Source organism: Gracilinanus agilis, chromosome 1 (assembly GCF_016433145.1).
Source record: "Gracilinanus agilis isolate LMUSP501 chromosome 1, AgileGrace, whole genome shotgun sequence".
In the NCBI taxonomy this organism is placed as follows: Eukaryota; Metazoa; Chordata; class Mammalia; order Didelphimorphia; family Didelphidae; genus Gracilinanus; species Gracilinanus agilis.
The window spans coordinates 767971027-767988502 of record NC_058130.1 but is presented as its reverse complement, the minus strand read 5'-3'; the positions used below and the strand labels follow the sequence as shown (position 1 = coordinate 767988502).

At 46.8% G+C, this 17476-nt stretch overlaps 1 protein-coding gene across 1 annotated transcript in view; it reads left to right on the top strand.

The window, feature by feature from the left end:
* The window catches only part of SPPL3 (signal peptide peptidase like 3), a 140170-nt gene extending 122694 nt beyond the window's left edge, over positions 1–17476 (top strand). Inside the window, exons 7-11 of the mRNA XM_044673955.1 lie at positions 11179–11285; positions 12198–12361; positions 12732–12931; positions 14436–14545; positions 16283–17476. Of these exons, the coding sequence (XP_044529890.1) occupies positions 11179–11285; positions 12198–12361; positions 12732–12931; positions 14436–14545; positions 16283–16354 (653 nt within the window). The 3' untranslated portion in view covers positions 16355–17476. The remainder of the gene's footprint in view (positions 1–11178; positions 11286–12197; positions 12362–12731; positions 12932–14435; positions 14546–16282) is intronic.

Below are 17476 nucleotides of genomic sequence, written 5' to 3'. Positions count from 1 at the left end.
TTCCCTTTTTTTCCTGAGAGATAATTCATGTTAGCTGAACACTCTTAGGTGGGTGATGTGTTTAATACTACCAACACAAATACTGAGTAAAATAAGTGGATGAAATAACAGTTGTTAATTGGCTTTGTCGACTTTTTTAACCCTTACCCTCTATCTTAGAATTGAATACTGAGTATGGGTAACAAGGGCAAAGAACTGTAAAGGCTAGGAAATTGGGGTTAAATGACTTGCCCAGGGTCACACAGTAGGAAGAGTAAGACTAGATTTGAACCTAGGACCTCCTATCTCTAAACCTGACTTTCTGACACCAAGCCACCTAGATACCCTAGGCTTGTTGATATACAGAATACATGAAGAATTGATAGTGTTTTACATATATGTGGACAAATTGAGTTGGATGTTAGTAGACTCAGAGTCCATATTGTGGGAAATTGCTTCCAGAATATTTTCCATATAATTTGCTAGGTGTTTGAAACTCTTCCTGAGGCTGACTCAGTTGCATTCTGTTGGTGTATCTGGAAAACTTGGTCCATTAGCAAACAGTGTAACAGCTAGTTGACCGCAAGTCAAGCCCCAGACACTTACTAGTTCCTTGACCCTGCAAGGCACGTGGCCTCTCTCACTCTTGGGTTTTCTTATCGGTAAACTGGGGGTAATAAGAGCACCCATCTTCTTCCAGGGTTGTTTGTAAATGTTTGTAAAGCTCTTTGCCAGCCTTAAAGTGCTTTGCAAATGCTAGTTGCTGCTGTTGTCATTGTCGCTATTAATATTATTTGCCATGAATCATTCTTTCACATGAACTATTAGAAGCACAAAGAACTCCATTTCCTCTTATGAGCAACATTCCCCCTCCCCTCCCTCTTCTTCTTTCTCTCCCTCCTCTTCCTTATCTCCATATAGGCACAATGTAAGGCACAAGACACTTAATTCATCAATATTATTGCTCTTTCGTGATGGAAGGTGACATTCTTTCTTAAAACAGAACAAAACTGATATTCAACAAGAACTTCAAAACCAGGTGATAGAAGCCACATAATTATATTTGCTCTGTCTTTTCCAGAGTGTTTTTGTGACAGAGAAAGATGACTCAAGAAGCTCTCGGTAGTATGTATCCAAAGGGCAGTTTTATCAGGGCATTTCTCCCTTTACCAAAAAAGGGTACTTCAAGAAAGTTAACTATGTAGTGAATTTCAGTAAAGCAGATTGTATTTTCTCAGTCTCAAGAATCCTCAGTGGTAGTTGAAAACCTTTTGTGGGTTTCCATCAAGACTACACTGACCAGGGGCAACTGGGGTAGCTCAGTGGATAGAGAGCCAAGCCTAGAGACAGGAGGTCCTAGGTTCAAATTGGGCCTCAGATACTTCCTAGCTGTGTGACCCTGGGCAAGTCACTTAACCCTCATTGCCTACCCTTTACCACTCTTCTGCCTTAGAACCGATATACAGTATTGATTCCAAGATGGAAGGTGAGGATTTAAAAAAAAAAAAAAAAAGACTACACTGACTGTATACTTGGAGTGTTTAGAAATTCTCTTTGATACCTGAAGGAAGTTAAAATCTGTGCTTTAAGAAGATGATTTTAGCAGTGCCTTGAGAATAAAGCCTAATCCTGATGACTCTTTATGGAATAAAGATGACCTGAGTTCCCAAACTTGGGTGGACTGTGCTAACAAGGCTTCAAGTATGATTCTACCCAACAACAGACTGTAGCAATTTTCTGAAAACCAGCCTAATTAAATATGAAGAAGCTATTCATCACCAGAGGACTGGCCAATTTGTGAGGAATTCTTTAGTTATGATAACCTGTAAAACAAAGAACATGGACAAGTAGTTCTTTGGGTAGACATGGGTGGGCTGCAGTCTACATCACTGCAAGATATTATCAGAGTGTTGAGTTGAAGCACAGAGGTCAGAGTGGGTATTTGTTCTGTTTAAAGCCTAACTAAGCTCTAAGAGATGATAGGGAAATAAGTTTTGAGTTCATGCAGCCTTAATTTTAAGTGTAGGTTTTGGTTTCAGGCAGTTCTGGGATAACCCTTCAGGGAAGCAAGTGAGTATCAGGAAAAACTGGGTTCTAGTTGCCACCTCTGCCTTTTGCCAGCAATGTGGCCTTGGGGAAATGAAAGAATTGCTGCAAGGAAAATCTCTTTCTAATCCATTTAGCTCTTTCTCCCAGAAAGGGATTTTAAATGCTCCTTGAAAAGGGTAAAGATAACAATAACAAAACCAACAGAAATTATATGATTATCCCAAAAGATGCAGAAAAAGCCTTTGACAAAATACAATACCCATTCTTTATAATAACATTAGAAAACATTAGGATAAAAGGAGCTTTCCTTAAATTGATAAACTGCATCTATCTAAAACCATCGGCAAGCATTATATGTAATAGGTATAAACTAAAGTCCTTCCCAATAAGACCAGGGGTGAAGCAAGGATGCCCATTATCACCAAATATTGTATTAGAAACACTAGCCATAGCAAAAAAAGAGCAGAAAAAGAAATTGAATGAATTAGAATAGACAGTGAGGAAACAACCATCATCTTTGCAAATGATATGAGGGGTAGACATAGAGAATCCCAGAGAATCAATCAAAAAACTAATAGAAACAACTAACTTTAGCAAAGTTGCAAGGTACAAAATAAATCCACATAAATCATCAGCATTTCTGTTTAGTATCAAGAGATAGAAAAGGAAATTCCATTTAAAGTAACTCTAGAGGGAACAGCTGGGTGGCTCTGTAGATTGAGAGCCAGGCTTAAAGACAGGAAGTCCTGGGTTCAAATCTGGCCTCATACACTTCCTAACTGTGTGACCCTGGGCAAGTCACTTAACCCCCATTGCCTAGCCCTTAACCACTCTCCTTGGAACCAATACACAGGATTGATTCTGAGATGGAAGGTAAGAGTCTAAAAATAAAATAAAATAACTCTTAGACAATATCAGATGCCTAGGAGTATACTTAAAGGAAATTCAAAAACTATATGAACACAGTTACAATATATTTTTCACACAAATAAAATCAGACCTAAACAATTGGAAAAAGATTAATTGCTCGTGGATAGGCATATAATATAAATTACAATCCTACCTAATTTACCTATTCAGTGCCATACCAATCAAAAATTTATTTCCTAAACCTAGAAAAAAAAAACAAAATTAAATTGAATAACAAAAAAGGACAAGAATATAAAGGGAATTCATGAAAAAATAATAAGGAAGGAGGCCTAGCTATACCAAATCTCAAAACTGCACTGTAAAATGATAATCATCAAAACTATCTGGAACTGGCTAAGAAATAGAGTGGTAGATCAGTGGAATAGGTTAGGAAATCAATACAGTAGTTAATGACCACAGAAACTCAGTGTTTGATAAACCCACACAAGATCCAAGTTATTGGGAGAAGAGCTCACTATTTGACAAAAACTGAAAGGAAAGCTGGAAAATCATATGGCAGAGAACAGACATAGACCAGCATCTCACACCATAACACCAAGATAAAGTCAAAATGTATGCTTGATCTAGAAATAACGGGGGACGCCATAAAGAAATTAGGGGACTAGGGAGAGTGTCAGACTTACAGGTAAGGGAAAAATTTATAACCAAATAAGACATAGAGAACAGAACAAAAAATGAAATGAATAATTTTGATTACATCGAATTAAAAAAGGGTTGTACATACAAAACCAAGGCAACCAAGATTAAAGGGAAACGACAAATTAGGGGGAAATTTTGTAGCAAGTGTCTTTGTCAAAAGCCTCATATCTCAAGTAGTTAAGAGAACTGAGCCAAATTTATAAAAATACAAAGCATTCCCTAACAAATGGTCAACGATATGAACAGGCAGTTCTCAGATAAAGAAAATAAAACTAACTATAGTCATATGAAAAGGGTAAGAAATGGATTTTACATCTTATTAAAATGTAACATGCTACAGTATTGTAGGGCCCAGCTTTGAGAAAATAAACTCTTAATATATACAGTCATCTAACCATTATGGAATAAGTCAGTCAACAAGCTTTTTTTTTTTTTTTTTTTTTTTTTTTTTTAATTTTAAACCCTTAACTTCTGTGTATTAACTTATAGGTGGAAGAGTGGTAAGGGTAGGCAATGTGGGTTAAGTGACTTGCCCAGGGTCACACAGCTGGGAAGTGTCTGAGGCCGGATTTGAACCTAGGACCTCCCGTCTCTAGGCCTGGCTCCCAATCCACTGAGCTACCCAGCTGCCCCACAACAAGCTTTTTTTAAACCATATCTTCCATCTTGAATCAATACTACATATTGGTTCCAAGGTAGAAGAGTGAGAAAAGGCTAGAAAAGGGGTTAAGTGACTTACCAGTCACACAGCTAGGAAGTATCTGAGGCCAAATTCGAACCCAGAATCTCCCATCTCTAAGCCTGGCTCTCAGTCTGCTGAGCCACCTAACTGCCCATCTCCAAGCATTTAATAAGCTCTGGAGGCACACAGGCAGGACCTTCTCTCAAGGATCTCATGAGGGAGACAGCATGAAACAATAGATACTGGATAAATTGGAGAGAACTGACAGCTCTAGAATTAAGTTGGTTCAGAGAAACAGCCTTAAAAGAAGGTGTGATTTTAACTGATTCTTGAAAGAAGCTGTAGAAGTCAAGAGGTGGAGGTGAAGAGAGAGAATTGGGGACAGTGACAGCCAGTGAAGATACCAAGTCAGTAGATGTCACTGGATGCAGAGGACACAGGAATAAGGAAGAGGCCAGTTTATGAAGCACTTTGAACTCCAAACAGATAATCTGATACTTAATCCTGGAATTGATAGGGAGCCACAGGCATTTTATTGGATAGAGGAGAGTCATATGGCTCGGTCCTCCCCTAGAGAAAGGGCTAGGAGTGGGGAGCTTGGGGGAAAATAGAATGAATTCAGTTTGGGACATGTTGAACTTCTACAGGACAGCTAATTCAAGATACAAGGCTATAGGTTAGGATAAAGTTAATGCTGGGTAAGTAAAGTACAACCTGAGAATCATCAGTAGACAAATAAGAATCGAATCTAAGGAAGCTGATGGGATCAAGCAAGGTCGGGCAAGGTCTCTGCAGCTGAGATGGGATGGAGGAGCAGGTCGTGTGAAACAAGGAAGTTGAAGGATGCGGAATTAGGATGTTGAAAGGAGCATCTCTAGCTCTGTTGATGTCTCTTAGTATGAGTGCAGAAAAGCTAAGGCCCTTAAGGAAAGGAAGGGAATGTCCTAGAAGTTTGTCAGCACTAGCTACCAGGATTTTGATTGGGGATAAAATATGGATCAAAAGAGGGAGAGATACCTGAGTGATGGTAGTAGAGGGAGAGGTTGGAAACTGAAATAGGAGCAGTGAATGACTTTATGGGGGAATGAGTAAAAGTGCAACCCAGTGCTGGAAAAGGTGGCCAAGGAAGCTGTGTCCTCAGGATGGAGCTCTCAGTAAGCCAAAGAGAACACAATGAAAGGTTTGATAACTTCAGAGTGGGACATTGTACTAAGCAGCACAGTGAATAGTGCTGGGCCTGGAGTCAGGATATCTTCTCAGCCTCAGATACTTCCAAACTGTGGACAAGTCACTTAACCCTGCCTGCCTTAGTCTGCTCATCTCTAAAATAAAGTGGAGAAGGAAATGGTAAACCACTCCAGTGTATCTCTGCCAAGAAAACCTCAAATGGGGTGACAATAAGTCAGACACAACTGAAATGACTGAACAGCCAAAAAGATGGGGAAATGTTTTCATCAGGTAGTTGTTTAAATTTTTTTCAATCAACTAAAATCCTCCCCGCTATCCTTTTTTTGTTTTTTTGTCTTTTTTAATCCCTTCCCTACATTTGAGAAATAAAGCCCCTATAACAAACACAAAGTCACATAAAGCAAATTCCCATATTGGCATGTCCCCAAAAAAATGTCCCAGTCTGTGCTCTTGAATCTGTCTGTCTCTGTTGGAGGCTGTTTGTCTTCATCATGAGTCTTCTGGAGCCATGGTTGGTCATTGATCAGCCTTCTTAAGTCTTTAAAAGTTGTTTGTCTTTGAGGTGGTGTTACTGTTGTTGTAGAAGTTGTTCTGGTTGTTTCCTTCATTTTTTATTTTCTTCTGCTTAATGTTACTCCAAATTAAGTCTTTTACACACACACACACACACACACACACACACACACACACAGTATAGGTTTGTTAACGTGATTCTCCTCTTCCTCATAGCTGAAGGGTCTGGGGTTCAGCTCTAACCCCAGGAGGGTTGCTCTCTGGCCTGGCTGCCATTAGCTTATCTCTCCCTGTGAAGCTGTTCATTCTCCATGCTGGTGCTAAAATTCACTGGCAAGAATATATGCTCTGTTCAGACCCCTTGTTGTAGGACTCATTTGTTTTCTTCAGTCTTTGAGAACTAGCACTGCGGTGATTAGTGACTGGTCTTTCTGGTCTTGTCCGTTCTCTCTCTCTCTCATGGATGGATTTCAGAGATGTCTTCAGCTTTCTTTAGCAGATAATGACATTTTAACACAACACTTTCTTTGGCTAAGAGATATTCACTAGCAGGCAACCTGGTTTTGAAAATAGTTTCGAACCTTTAAATATATGATTTTTATTCAGAAAATTCAATTTTCAGTGCATTCTTGCTAAAAATTCAAGTCAGTGGAACAAAATCAAAAATTCAGGCACCAGAGCCTTCTGCTAACTTTGAGGATTTTATACAGTAGGACTGCGGTATGAAGCTTTGCCAGCAGGTGCCACCATGAAATGTTTAAGTTTAGATTGTATTGTTACTTTTCTAAATTCTGAGTTTTACACGTTAAAATATACTCATAACAGGAACAATCTACCTTTTTACCAGAACCTACTAACTGTAGCATTAAATATATGGTTCTGGTATAATGGATAGGACACATAAAAGGTACTGAGCCCTAGAGATAGATTTATTCATATTCATTCTCTCTTTGTCTGTCTCTCTCCCTCCCTCGCTCTGTCTCTTTCTTCCTCTTCCTCCAGATTCCAGATCCTTTAAACAAACCTACAAGTCTGGTGCCAAGTATTTTTCTCTGTGAAAGAAACCCAATGCCCTCGCAGAAGGGAAGACCCAATGCCCCAAGGGAGAGGAGGCATTCTTGGTGGTGTTGGTAGTGTTAAAACTAATAATGGTGAATTCTTTAGAAGTTCAGAGGAGCAGGAAATGTCCTTTGAGTTGGGGTTCAAGCTATTCCTAATGAGATGCAGGAACTGGTATCACATTTCCTGGCTAATAGTACCTCTCCTCAAAGTCAGACTCTGTGCATACTCTCGGTTATCTGTGTGGGCCCAGAAGCCCATTTGAAGCAGACTTGAAAACAGAAGTAGTTCCTTAAAAGATACCGAATTTGCAGAAGTCCTTTGACCTGCTTACAGACTCCCTAAATTCTAATAAGTCTATATCATCTATCAAAATTTGCAGAAGGAAAGTTTTCCTATAGCCAGGCTTAAGATCAAATGGATTTTTCCCTGGAGACCTCTGGGATCATTTATTTCCTGGGGCAACATTTGTTTCCAAACCCTCACCTTCCATCTTTGAAATAATGATGTGTTTTGATTCCAAGCCAGAAGAGCTAGTCGGGCTAAGCAGTGGGAGTTAAATGGCTTGCCTGGAGTCGTGCAGCTGGGAAGGGTCTGAGGCCAGATGTTAACCCCAGCTAGCCCGGCTCTAGACCTGGCTCTTCATGCACCCCGCCGCCCCCTTGGGGTAACGTTTAGAGGGAGATTGAACTTACTTTCCTCCTGGAGGGCAAAAATGTCGATTTCTGGTCCCGAGCTGGCAAGTGCCAAAGACAGCGCTTTGGCCCGGACTTGTCCTTCTAGACTAGCACGAAGGAGAGGCTCCCTCGGCATTTTGAAGCATTCTTGTGGATGAGGTTTCTTTATTCACAGGAAGCTGAACTGTAGACTCAGCACGACCTTCAGTGCTAGGCTAGACCCTGTGACAAGCTGGCGTCCTCGCCCAGGGCCCGGCTGCGACGCCCCAGGACAGCGCGGAGCTCAGGGTGGCTGTGTCCGCCCTGGGCCGGGCCCTTCTGCCCTCGGGGGGCTCGGCCTGCCCCGTGCCCAGCTTTGGGCCAACACTTGCCTCAGGCAGCTGGCTTCAGCCTGTGCTAATGACGCTGAGTTTATGGTCCAAAAATGTTGCCGCCGATTTCTGAAGAACTGCATTCAGGCACGTGCGCCGAAGTGTCGGCGGATCCATAAACATGGAGGCGGACACGGTCGCTGCCCCCTGGGCCGTGGCCATGGGAGCTCCTTCAGGGCCGGCCCGGCTTGCTTTGTCCTCGCGCCTGGGAAGCCCTCCAGAGACCGAAGAGCCGGAGCTGGGGCCGAGCCAAGTCCTTCCCCTGCACTCGGGGGTCATCGCACACCCTCAGCCCTTGCACAGAAGGCGCGGGGTCCGTGGTGGAAGGTGGGGCGAAGTGGAGGGACAGCGAGGCGAGCTGGGAGAGAACCCCAGGACTAGAGCCCCTTTGGGGGGTGGGCAGAAGGGAGGCGGGCAGCGGAATCAGGGTCTCGTCCAGAGTATCGGTGACTCTGCAGTGCGCATGGGGCGGACGAGCTTCACGGAGCGAGGGCGGGAGGGCTGCTTCCTAGGACCCCTGCCCCTTTACCCAGGGTGCACCTGGGGCGGGGCGGGGGGATGCTGGAGATAGGCTGAACCCCATGGAGTAACTTCAGGTTACTTGTGCCTGATTCTGCCCAGATTCCAAAGGAGGGAAAGTCCCCGGGCGTACGCCAGCCCGTCTGTGTGGCAGCCACGTGAGAAGCGTCTCGCCCAGAGAACATGTGGGGGCCCCAAAGGGTCACTGCACAACATAGTAGCTGCGTCCAGTCATTTGAAGGGCTGTCACGGCAAAGAGGGAACAGACTTGGTCTTTGCCTTGAGGGCAGAATGTGGAGTAATAGGGGATGGTGGAAGATTTAGGCCCAACTTCTTAAAAATTCTTAACCAACAGAGCCATCGAAAAGTAAGCATCATCCTACGGTTTCCAGAAATAATCTTTCTAAGGGCCTGGTTCGGCGGTCTCCCTCCTCTGCCTCCCTTGGGATAAAATACAAGCGCCCTAGTCGGACATTCAAGTGTTTCTACAGCCTGGCTTCAACCTGCCTTTCCAGAATTTCTTCATCATCGCCCCTTCCTAGGTTCTATGTTTTGGCTGTGGTGAGCTGCCAGCCGTTCCCCAAGTTGTTCCTCTCCCTCCTGCCTTGGCGTCTTCTCACAACTTCCTTCTCTCTACAGTTGCTAGTGTTCTTGCTCTTCTCAAGTCTCCCCGTAGTACAGTCTGTGGATATTTTATCTCCCTAGCAGAACGGATGCTCCTTGAAGACAGGAGCAGACTTTGTTTGCATCTCTCTGTTCCTCTGACCTTAATACGGTTTCTTCTTCATAGATGCAGAATAAATTTTTGTTGAAATAATATGCATTCAAATAGGCCGCCTGGAGCATGGTCATTTCCCTGTTAATGGTGGGTCTCCAACCAGAATTGAAATAATTGCTTGTCAAGAATAGTTTTGGGGGGGAGGAGGGGCCAGCTGGATTGAGAGTCAGGCCTAGAGACGGGAGGTCCTGGTTCAAATCCAGCCTCAGACACTTCCTGGCCGTGTGACCCTGGGCAAGTCACTTGACCCCCATTGCCCACCCTTACCAATCTTCCACCTATGAGACAATACACCGAAGTACAAGGGTTTAAAAAAAAAAAAAAAAAAAAGAATGTTTTAGAGGGAGTGTTTCAAGAGGTACAAGTTGACAAGTTAAGCTCTGGTCCTTCTCTGCTGAGACTTGATGGTTCTTTTAAGAAACCACGTCTTGGAAGAGAGAGGCAATGTGGCCCTGGGGGTGGTCCACTTTAGCTGAAACATTGAGGTGCTCCTGGAGCTTCAATAACCCTGGTGAGGGCAAAGTTGCTATTGTCTGGGTCAGCGGTGTCCATAACCTGACAAAAAAAAATAAAGGAAAGGTAGGAGAGTTAGGATGGGATGATGAGAGCATGCTGAATTACGGGGTAGGAAGGATATGCCGAGTTGAAAATGAATCCAAACTGTCTAGTTTGGAAGGTTGGTAAGTATTGATATTGCCTCCTCTGGGGGAGAAAAGTGGTCAGATGATGGTCCGCAACAAGTTTGCTCCTATTGTATGCAGAACCAGCTGCTTGTGGCCTTGGGAAATGAGCTCACATGAGAAATGGCAGTTGTGGGTGTTTGTGCATTTAAGAGCTCTAACTTCACCTGCCAGCATCTGTTCCTTAAGCTTCTCTCCCGATTGGCCCCTGGAATCTCACAGTCCATTCAATGCTCCATTAAACGTTTACGGAGTGCCTCCGCGGGACAACTCCTGCCTTTGTGGAACTTGTGTTCTGGGGTGGTGATGAGGTGTGGAGGGCGATGGGAAGGAAGGACCTCGAAAGAAGAGTTGACTTTGGCTTCCCGCCTTGTGTTCCCTCTGCCACTCAGTCCCTCACCTTCCTCCCAGTTGCCGTCCTTGATCCTCTCTTCCCAGTCTTTGTGCCGCTTCAGCCGCCTTCCTAAACCCGGGCACTTGGGACAGCTGTTCCCTCCTCTTTGTTTCCCAAACAAAAGCTCAAGGATACAATGTGTGTGTGTGTGTGTGTGTGTGTGTGTGTGTGTGTGTGTGTGTGTGTGTGTGTGTGTGTGTGTGCGCGCGCGCGCACCAGCACATGTGTGGCCACAATTATAACAGGGAAACCCTGTCTTTAAACAGATGGGTTGCTGTTATTTATATGACAGGCTTTTAGAAAACTTTTCAAAAAATATTCTTTCACCTGTTCCTAGTCCAGCTAAGGAACCAGATCTGCATGAATTGAACCTAGATTTTCCTCTTGGGATTGAGAATAGAGGAATCTTTGAGACACCAGGTTGAAATGTTTGGATCAACTGAATGATAGAAAGCATTCTCTAAAACATGTTCAAATGCCACCTACTGAAAAGTTTCTGTTAATGTCCTCCGTGCGTCTAGACCATTAGCACACAGACAGCTGATCTCTGGTGGGAACTTCATCCAGACCCCTGTGAGGTCATCAGAAACCCAACAAAGCGAGTCCTCCTCCTGGTCTCTGGGCTTAGGTCGGATTTTACACTGAATAGAGAGAAGGTTCGGAGAGGAGCTCCGGCCGTGGGAAGATCTCGGGCACTGAGCGCCTCTGCTTTCCTTGCAGCTCTGGCTATGGGCCTCTGTGTGGCCATGATTGCCTTCGTCCGCCTGCCAAGCCTCAAGGTCTCCTGTCTGCTTCTTTCGGGCCTTCTTATTTATGATGTCTTTTGGGTAAGTTCCCTTTTCCTGGCCGCCTGCCCCCCTCCACATTTTCCTTTGGGGCTGTTGTCCTAACTGGCTTCAGACACCTACTGGGGGGCGTCTTGTTCATTAAAACATTCAGACTCTCATAGACTCTTGGCAGGTAGAAGCTAACGTGAAACAAGGTTGAAGGCAGGGAGGGAGGGAAGCTTATTTCTTCAGGGCTCTACAATTATTCTCATTCAAGCCTCACAACAACCCTGAGAGGCAGATGCTGTGATGATCCCCATTTTACAGTTGAGGAATCTGAGGCAGGCAGAGGCCCCCCAGCTAGCTAATGACTGTCCAAGGACTCTCCGCTCAGCGCTGTGTACACTCTGGTGCCACCTCACTGCTATTCGTGGAAAGAAACCCAAAATTAGTCATTCCTCCCTTGGAGCCCAAGTTTTTTCTCCCATGTATCCCCCTTAAGTTAAGGTAAAGTCATAATCTTACGTAAGTGTGTGATGCTGTGCCAAACGCCTATGATTTTACAAAACCATCACAAGCAGACGCACAAGCCCACACATTCCTCCCCCCCACCCCCACCCCCGAGCCCTGGCCGAAGCCCTTCCTGCTGGTCAGGCCATGGAAGGCCAGCCGCCTGCCTGTGCACCCCCTTCCTTGCTGCTCCCCAAGACCCCAGGAGCAGACCGAGAGAGCCAGGAGGAGCTCCCTTCAGCACACTGGAGCGATTGAAAACAAACACGGAACCTCGTGAACACGGCCACGTCTCTGTCGATCGAGGACTGGCTCCTTTTCACCCCATTTTGTTTGCTGTGCCATGAGCACGTCCCTGTGAGGCCCCGGCACCGCGCACCCCCTGCTCTTGGAGGGGAGAGTGGCGAGGCCCGAGGAGGCTCTCGTGTCCTGCTCCCTACAGCCAGGTCTCTCCTCTTCCAGGTCTTTTTCTCAGCCTACATCTTCAACAGCAACGTCATGGTGAAAGTGGCCACCCAGCCCGCCGACAACCCCCTCGACGTGCTCTCCCGGAAGCTTCACCTGGGACCCAACGTGGGCCGGGACGTTCCTCGCTTGTCTCTTCCTGGGAAACTGGTCTTTCCGAGGTAGGCCCTGCAGAGCTGGGGCCCAGACAGACCCACAGAGCCCACCCCGACTTCAGCGATTGTCTCCTAGCCTGGCCTGGCTTCCCTTCTCGGAACTGTCCGAGCTTGAGGCCAGCCTGTCTTTCCTCTCTGAGGCGGGAGCTCCGTGCCCCCATTTCCCTGATGAGGAACGCTGACTCAAGCACCCAAAGTAACCAGCTAGTGCTGGGGGAGAAATAGCATGTTCCACATCAACTAGCGGCCTAGCCGGGGCAGCAGAGCACCGGAGAAGGGCCCCAAGCTGTGGAGACTCTCCAGCCTGGGGCCGGGGTTGGCCAAGGGAGGGCAAGGCAGGGCCCAGGCAAGTCCACAGCTCCTCCTTGTTCTGCAGCTCCACAGGCAGCCACTTCTCCATGCTGGGGATCGGAGACATCGTGATGCCGGGGCTCCTGCTGTGCTTCGTGCTCCGCTACGATAACTACAAGAAGCAGGCCAGCAGCGACTCGTGCGGGACTCTGGGGCCAGGGAACATCTCCGGCCGCATGCAGAAGGTCTCCTACTTCCACTGCACCCTCATCGGCTACTTCGTAGGTAAGAGGCACCCCCCCATGCTCCCCGGGGCTCTGGGCTCAGCTCCAGGGAAGCTCCGTCTCACCTCGCATTTTGGCATCAAGACTGGCAGAAAAGCTGTAAGACTAGGCCAGGGAGGTGAGGACCCAGAATCACACAGCTAGGAAGCGGCGGGGCTCATATTCGAACCCAAGACTTCCCATCTTCCAAGCCTGGCTCTATCTGCTGAGCCCCCTGGCTGCCCCCTTCCTCCATTCTTGCCCCAGGGTGACTCCAACACACATCTCTGACCCCAAAATCCCAGCTTGTTCTCTGTGCCTAGGCAGGAGACACGCGGTGAGAAGGGCCCCGTAGCCAAGCAGGGAGCCAGCCTCTGGCCCAGGGACCAGCCCTGGCTCTGCCTGTGGCTCACCAGGATGTGGGGAGGGCCAGACAGGGAAGGATCGCCAAGGCCTCCCCCAAGGCGGGATCAAATGCAGCAAAGGCACCCACCTGCCGGCTGCGTTCTTCCAAGGCTGCCGACTCTCCACAGGGCAGGAAGTGGCCGGGCCTTGGAAGGCCTGCTCGGACTCTGGCCAGCCTCTGGTTTCTGCAGTCTTTCAGGAAAGTGCTTGACATGATCACCCTCAACTTATCCAAGCATAATTTCTTTTTTTTTTCTTTTTTCTTTTTTTTTTTTTAATTTTGGCATTTCTGTCTTAGAATCAATACCAAGGCAGTGGGGGTGAAATGACTTGGCCAGGGTCACCCAGCTAGGTAGTGTCTGAGGCCAGACTTGAACCCAGGACTTTCCACCTCTAGGCCTGATTCTCTTATCTACTGAGTCATCTCACTACCCCCCGTATATGATTTCTTTAATTAAATCCTATTCAGCAACTCCCAGAGAAAAGGACTTCCAAGGCCTTGTGCTGACCTTATGGGGTCTCCAAGTGCTGCAGCAGGGAGGAGAGAGTCAGAAATGGAGTCATTTTTGTAGGTGGTGCAATAGCTACGCCCTGGCACAGGCTCTCTCCCTCTTCCCTCTGTCATGTGGGTCTGAGCCAGCAAAGGCCAGCTTGTGCCCATCCCATCAGCTGAAGAACGTGCGCCAGAAGTGGGAAAGAGGGAGGCGGCCCTTGTCCTCATTTTACAGATGAGGCAACTAAGAGTCTAGAAGCAGTGGCCGGTGCCTCCAATACTCACTAGCTGGCCTTGTTTTACTCATCTGTAAAATGGAAAAGGATAGTCTCGATCTCAGCCCCGGATCGGTGAGACCGAGGATGGCCTATTGACTTCCCCAAGGTCACTCAGCCTTCTACTTGAACCCAGATTTTGTGCCGCAGGGCAGGGAGGTGGGAGCCGCCCGACAGGGGACTGAGCAGCCCTCTGGCCAGGTGTCTCTTGTGGTCAGTAAGGGCCAGCACCTTAGGGTTCCTCCAACATCCAATGGCAAAGTTTCTTCCCCCCTCAGCGCCGCGACTGGCATCTTCCTGGATCGACAGTGGCCGCTCCTGGAGGCCTTCTAATGGGTTTTCTCCTCTCATAGGTCTGCTGACCGCCACGGTGGCATCTCGCATCCACCGGGCTGCCCAGCCTGCCCTCCTCTACTTGGTGCCGTTTACCTTATTGCCGCTCCTCACGATGGCCTACTTAAAGGTGAGAGACAGACATCAGCGAGGTGGGGGCTCCCCCAGACCTACCCCCTCACACCGCTCCATCTGGACAACGTGGCGCCCCACGACCTGCCACGGGAGCCCATTAGGCCTAATCCAAAGAGCCAGTGATAGAGCCTTTGGGGTTTATTTTAAAAGAAGCAGCCAGTCACCTAGTTCTGACCATTTTCTTATTGTTTTGTTTCTAAAATTCACAAATATTAGTTGGAAACTGAATTTCAAGACTAGGATGAACTATCATTGAAATGTACGTCTAAGCAGAGCAGAGAGATGCTCAGTAAAGGTATTTTATCAGTCATGTGTAATAATTTTCACATAAGTTTTCCAAAGTGACAGGATCCAAACTGTCTCTCTCCCCTCCCACCTCCGAACTGGTCAGCAGTTTGGTCTGGGTTATCCATGTATCATGCAGAACCTCTTTCCATAGTGTCCATTGTTGTAAAAGAATAATCACACAAAACCAAAACTGCAAAATAAAGACCCAGATAAACTGCGATGATAAATCACATGCTTTGATCTGCACTCTGACGCCAATAGCTCTTTCTCTGGAAATGGACATATTCTTTGCCTCAGAATCGTCCTGTACGGCTGAGTTGGCTGGAGCTTTCACAGTTGATCGTTTGACAATATTCCTGTTTCTCTGTACGATGTTCTCCTGGTTCTACTTATTTCACTCCGCATCAGTTCATGGTGGTCTTTAATGAAAGACATCCTTGAAAATCCACCTAGTTGCATTTTCAGGCTGTGCTAAGACTTTGTCTTTAAGAGAACTGTTTTTGCAATTCCAAGTTACTTTACAGTGAGTAAAATTTGGGTGCCAAGCACAGGATCCTTTGTACACATGATTTGTCTTAGACCTGGAAGCAGAAAGAAATGGTGAAACAGTTGGCTTGATTCTCCAATTGACAAATGGTCAAAGGATGTGAACACGCAATTTTCAAATGAAGAAATCAAAACCATTGATAATTATAGGAAAAAATCCTTCTTGATTAGAGAAATGCAAATTAAAATAACTCTGACGTACCACCTCACTGAACCCATTAGATTGGCCAATGTGGAAGTTAAGGAAAGAGGTTGTGGCAAAATTGGGACACTAATGCATTGTTGGTGGAGTTGTGAATTGATCCAACCATTCTGGAGGGTAATCTGGAACCGTTGATCTGGTAATACACTACTTGGGTCTATATCCCAAAGAGATCATAAAAAAGGGGGAAGGTCCTACCTGCACAAAAATACTTATAGCTGCTCTTTTTGTGGTGACAGAGAATTGGAAATTGTGGGGGTGTCCCTCCTTTGGGGAATGGCTGAGCCAACTGTAGTATGGGATGGTGATGGAATACAATGGGCTGTAAGAGATGATAAGCAGGATGACTTCAGAAAGATCTGCAGGAACTGATGCCGTGTGAGACAAACTGGGAGGGCAGCGTACACGTAACAGCAGTATTGGACGATGGTTACTGTGAAAACTTGGCTGCTCTCAGTAATGCAGTGAACTGGGACGTTCCCAAAAGGCTTATGACGAGGAACGCTGGATACACATCAGTGTGTCCCTCTTTTATTTGGGGGTTTGCCTTACGTATGAGTGTGCAGCTACAACAGGGACCACTCTGCAAGTGGGTTTTGCATGATGACAAAAATAAAAGTTAAAGAGAGAAAGAAAAGAAAGGCTTGGCTTCTCTGGTCTCCGGGCCGTGCAGTGACAGACTCTCTCTCTCCCTAGGGTGACCTGCGCCGCATGTGGTCTGAACCTTTCCACTCCAAGGCCAGCAGCTCACGATTCCTGGAAGTATGATGCATCCGCCAGAAAGTGACCAGAGCCTGCCGCGGTCCTCCTCCCTTGACTCATTGGTGGTTTTGTTCCCTCCCAGAGCTGTCCTGGCCCTCCGAGGTCCTGGCCTGGGCCGCTAGTCTGACCTGACTTTGCATTGACGAGGGGGCCAAAGCCCAGAGACCCCTTTGGTTCCTTCCTCCTGCACTGGCGGAGTGGGAGCCTCTTGGTGAAGCTTCCGTCCTCCTCCTCTGTTTTTATGGACCTGCCTGCCTGTCCCCGTGGCGGGGGCGGCGGGGCCTGGACGGCGACAGAGCCGTCCGGGAGTCGCGGACCGGACCTTCTTCAGGGAAGCCTCCTGCCCTCTAGGACCGAGTTCCCACACAGGACTCTCAGAGACCTGAGACAGACGCTCTTCTGTCCCAAGAATCTTTTTTGGATTGATTAAATATTTTCTGTGGTGTAAAGCGACTTATTAAATCCACAGACACACATGCAGTGACTTCTTCCAGTATCCATATAAGAATTGGTTGTAATGAATTCCATTTCCACCCAGATGTCGTGTTGGTGGTGAACAAGGGCACGGTTTTTATACATGTACGTGGGTGCGCGCGGGCACCGCTCTATACATATATTCACACGCAGAGGTGTGTGCGTGTGCTCTCACACACGCACACACACACGAACAGAGAGGAGGAGGCCTGCCACGCGCGTGCCGCCCCACACCGGGGCTCGGCAGCGGCTCCGCAGGCAGGCTCGGTCCGGACGATCCCCTCAGTGTAGCAAACAGGGAAGCCGCCGTCGGGCCCCCGCGGGCCCCCTCGTTTTCCTTTTCACGGAGCTCTCCTTAACCTCTCCCGTTTTGTAGTCGTCTCTTCCTAAACCAGTGCATGTATCATAGCAGCAGGAGTCTGTGCTTTCTGATCAAGTGATGTACCACGTGTAAATACATTTTTTCTATTTTCTATTTTTTTTGTATTTTTGGCATTTTGTTTCATTAGTATTCTGTATTTTCCATGCCCTCGCTCCTTTAAAAAAAAAGGCAAAACCAAACCCTGTCTTTTGCTGTTGTGACGATGGTCCGAGTTTACCTGCTGTGACAGCTTTGTCCCTGGGACGCCTCTGGTAAAATGTGGACTTTTCTAA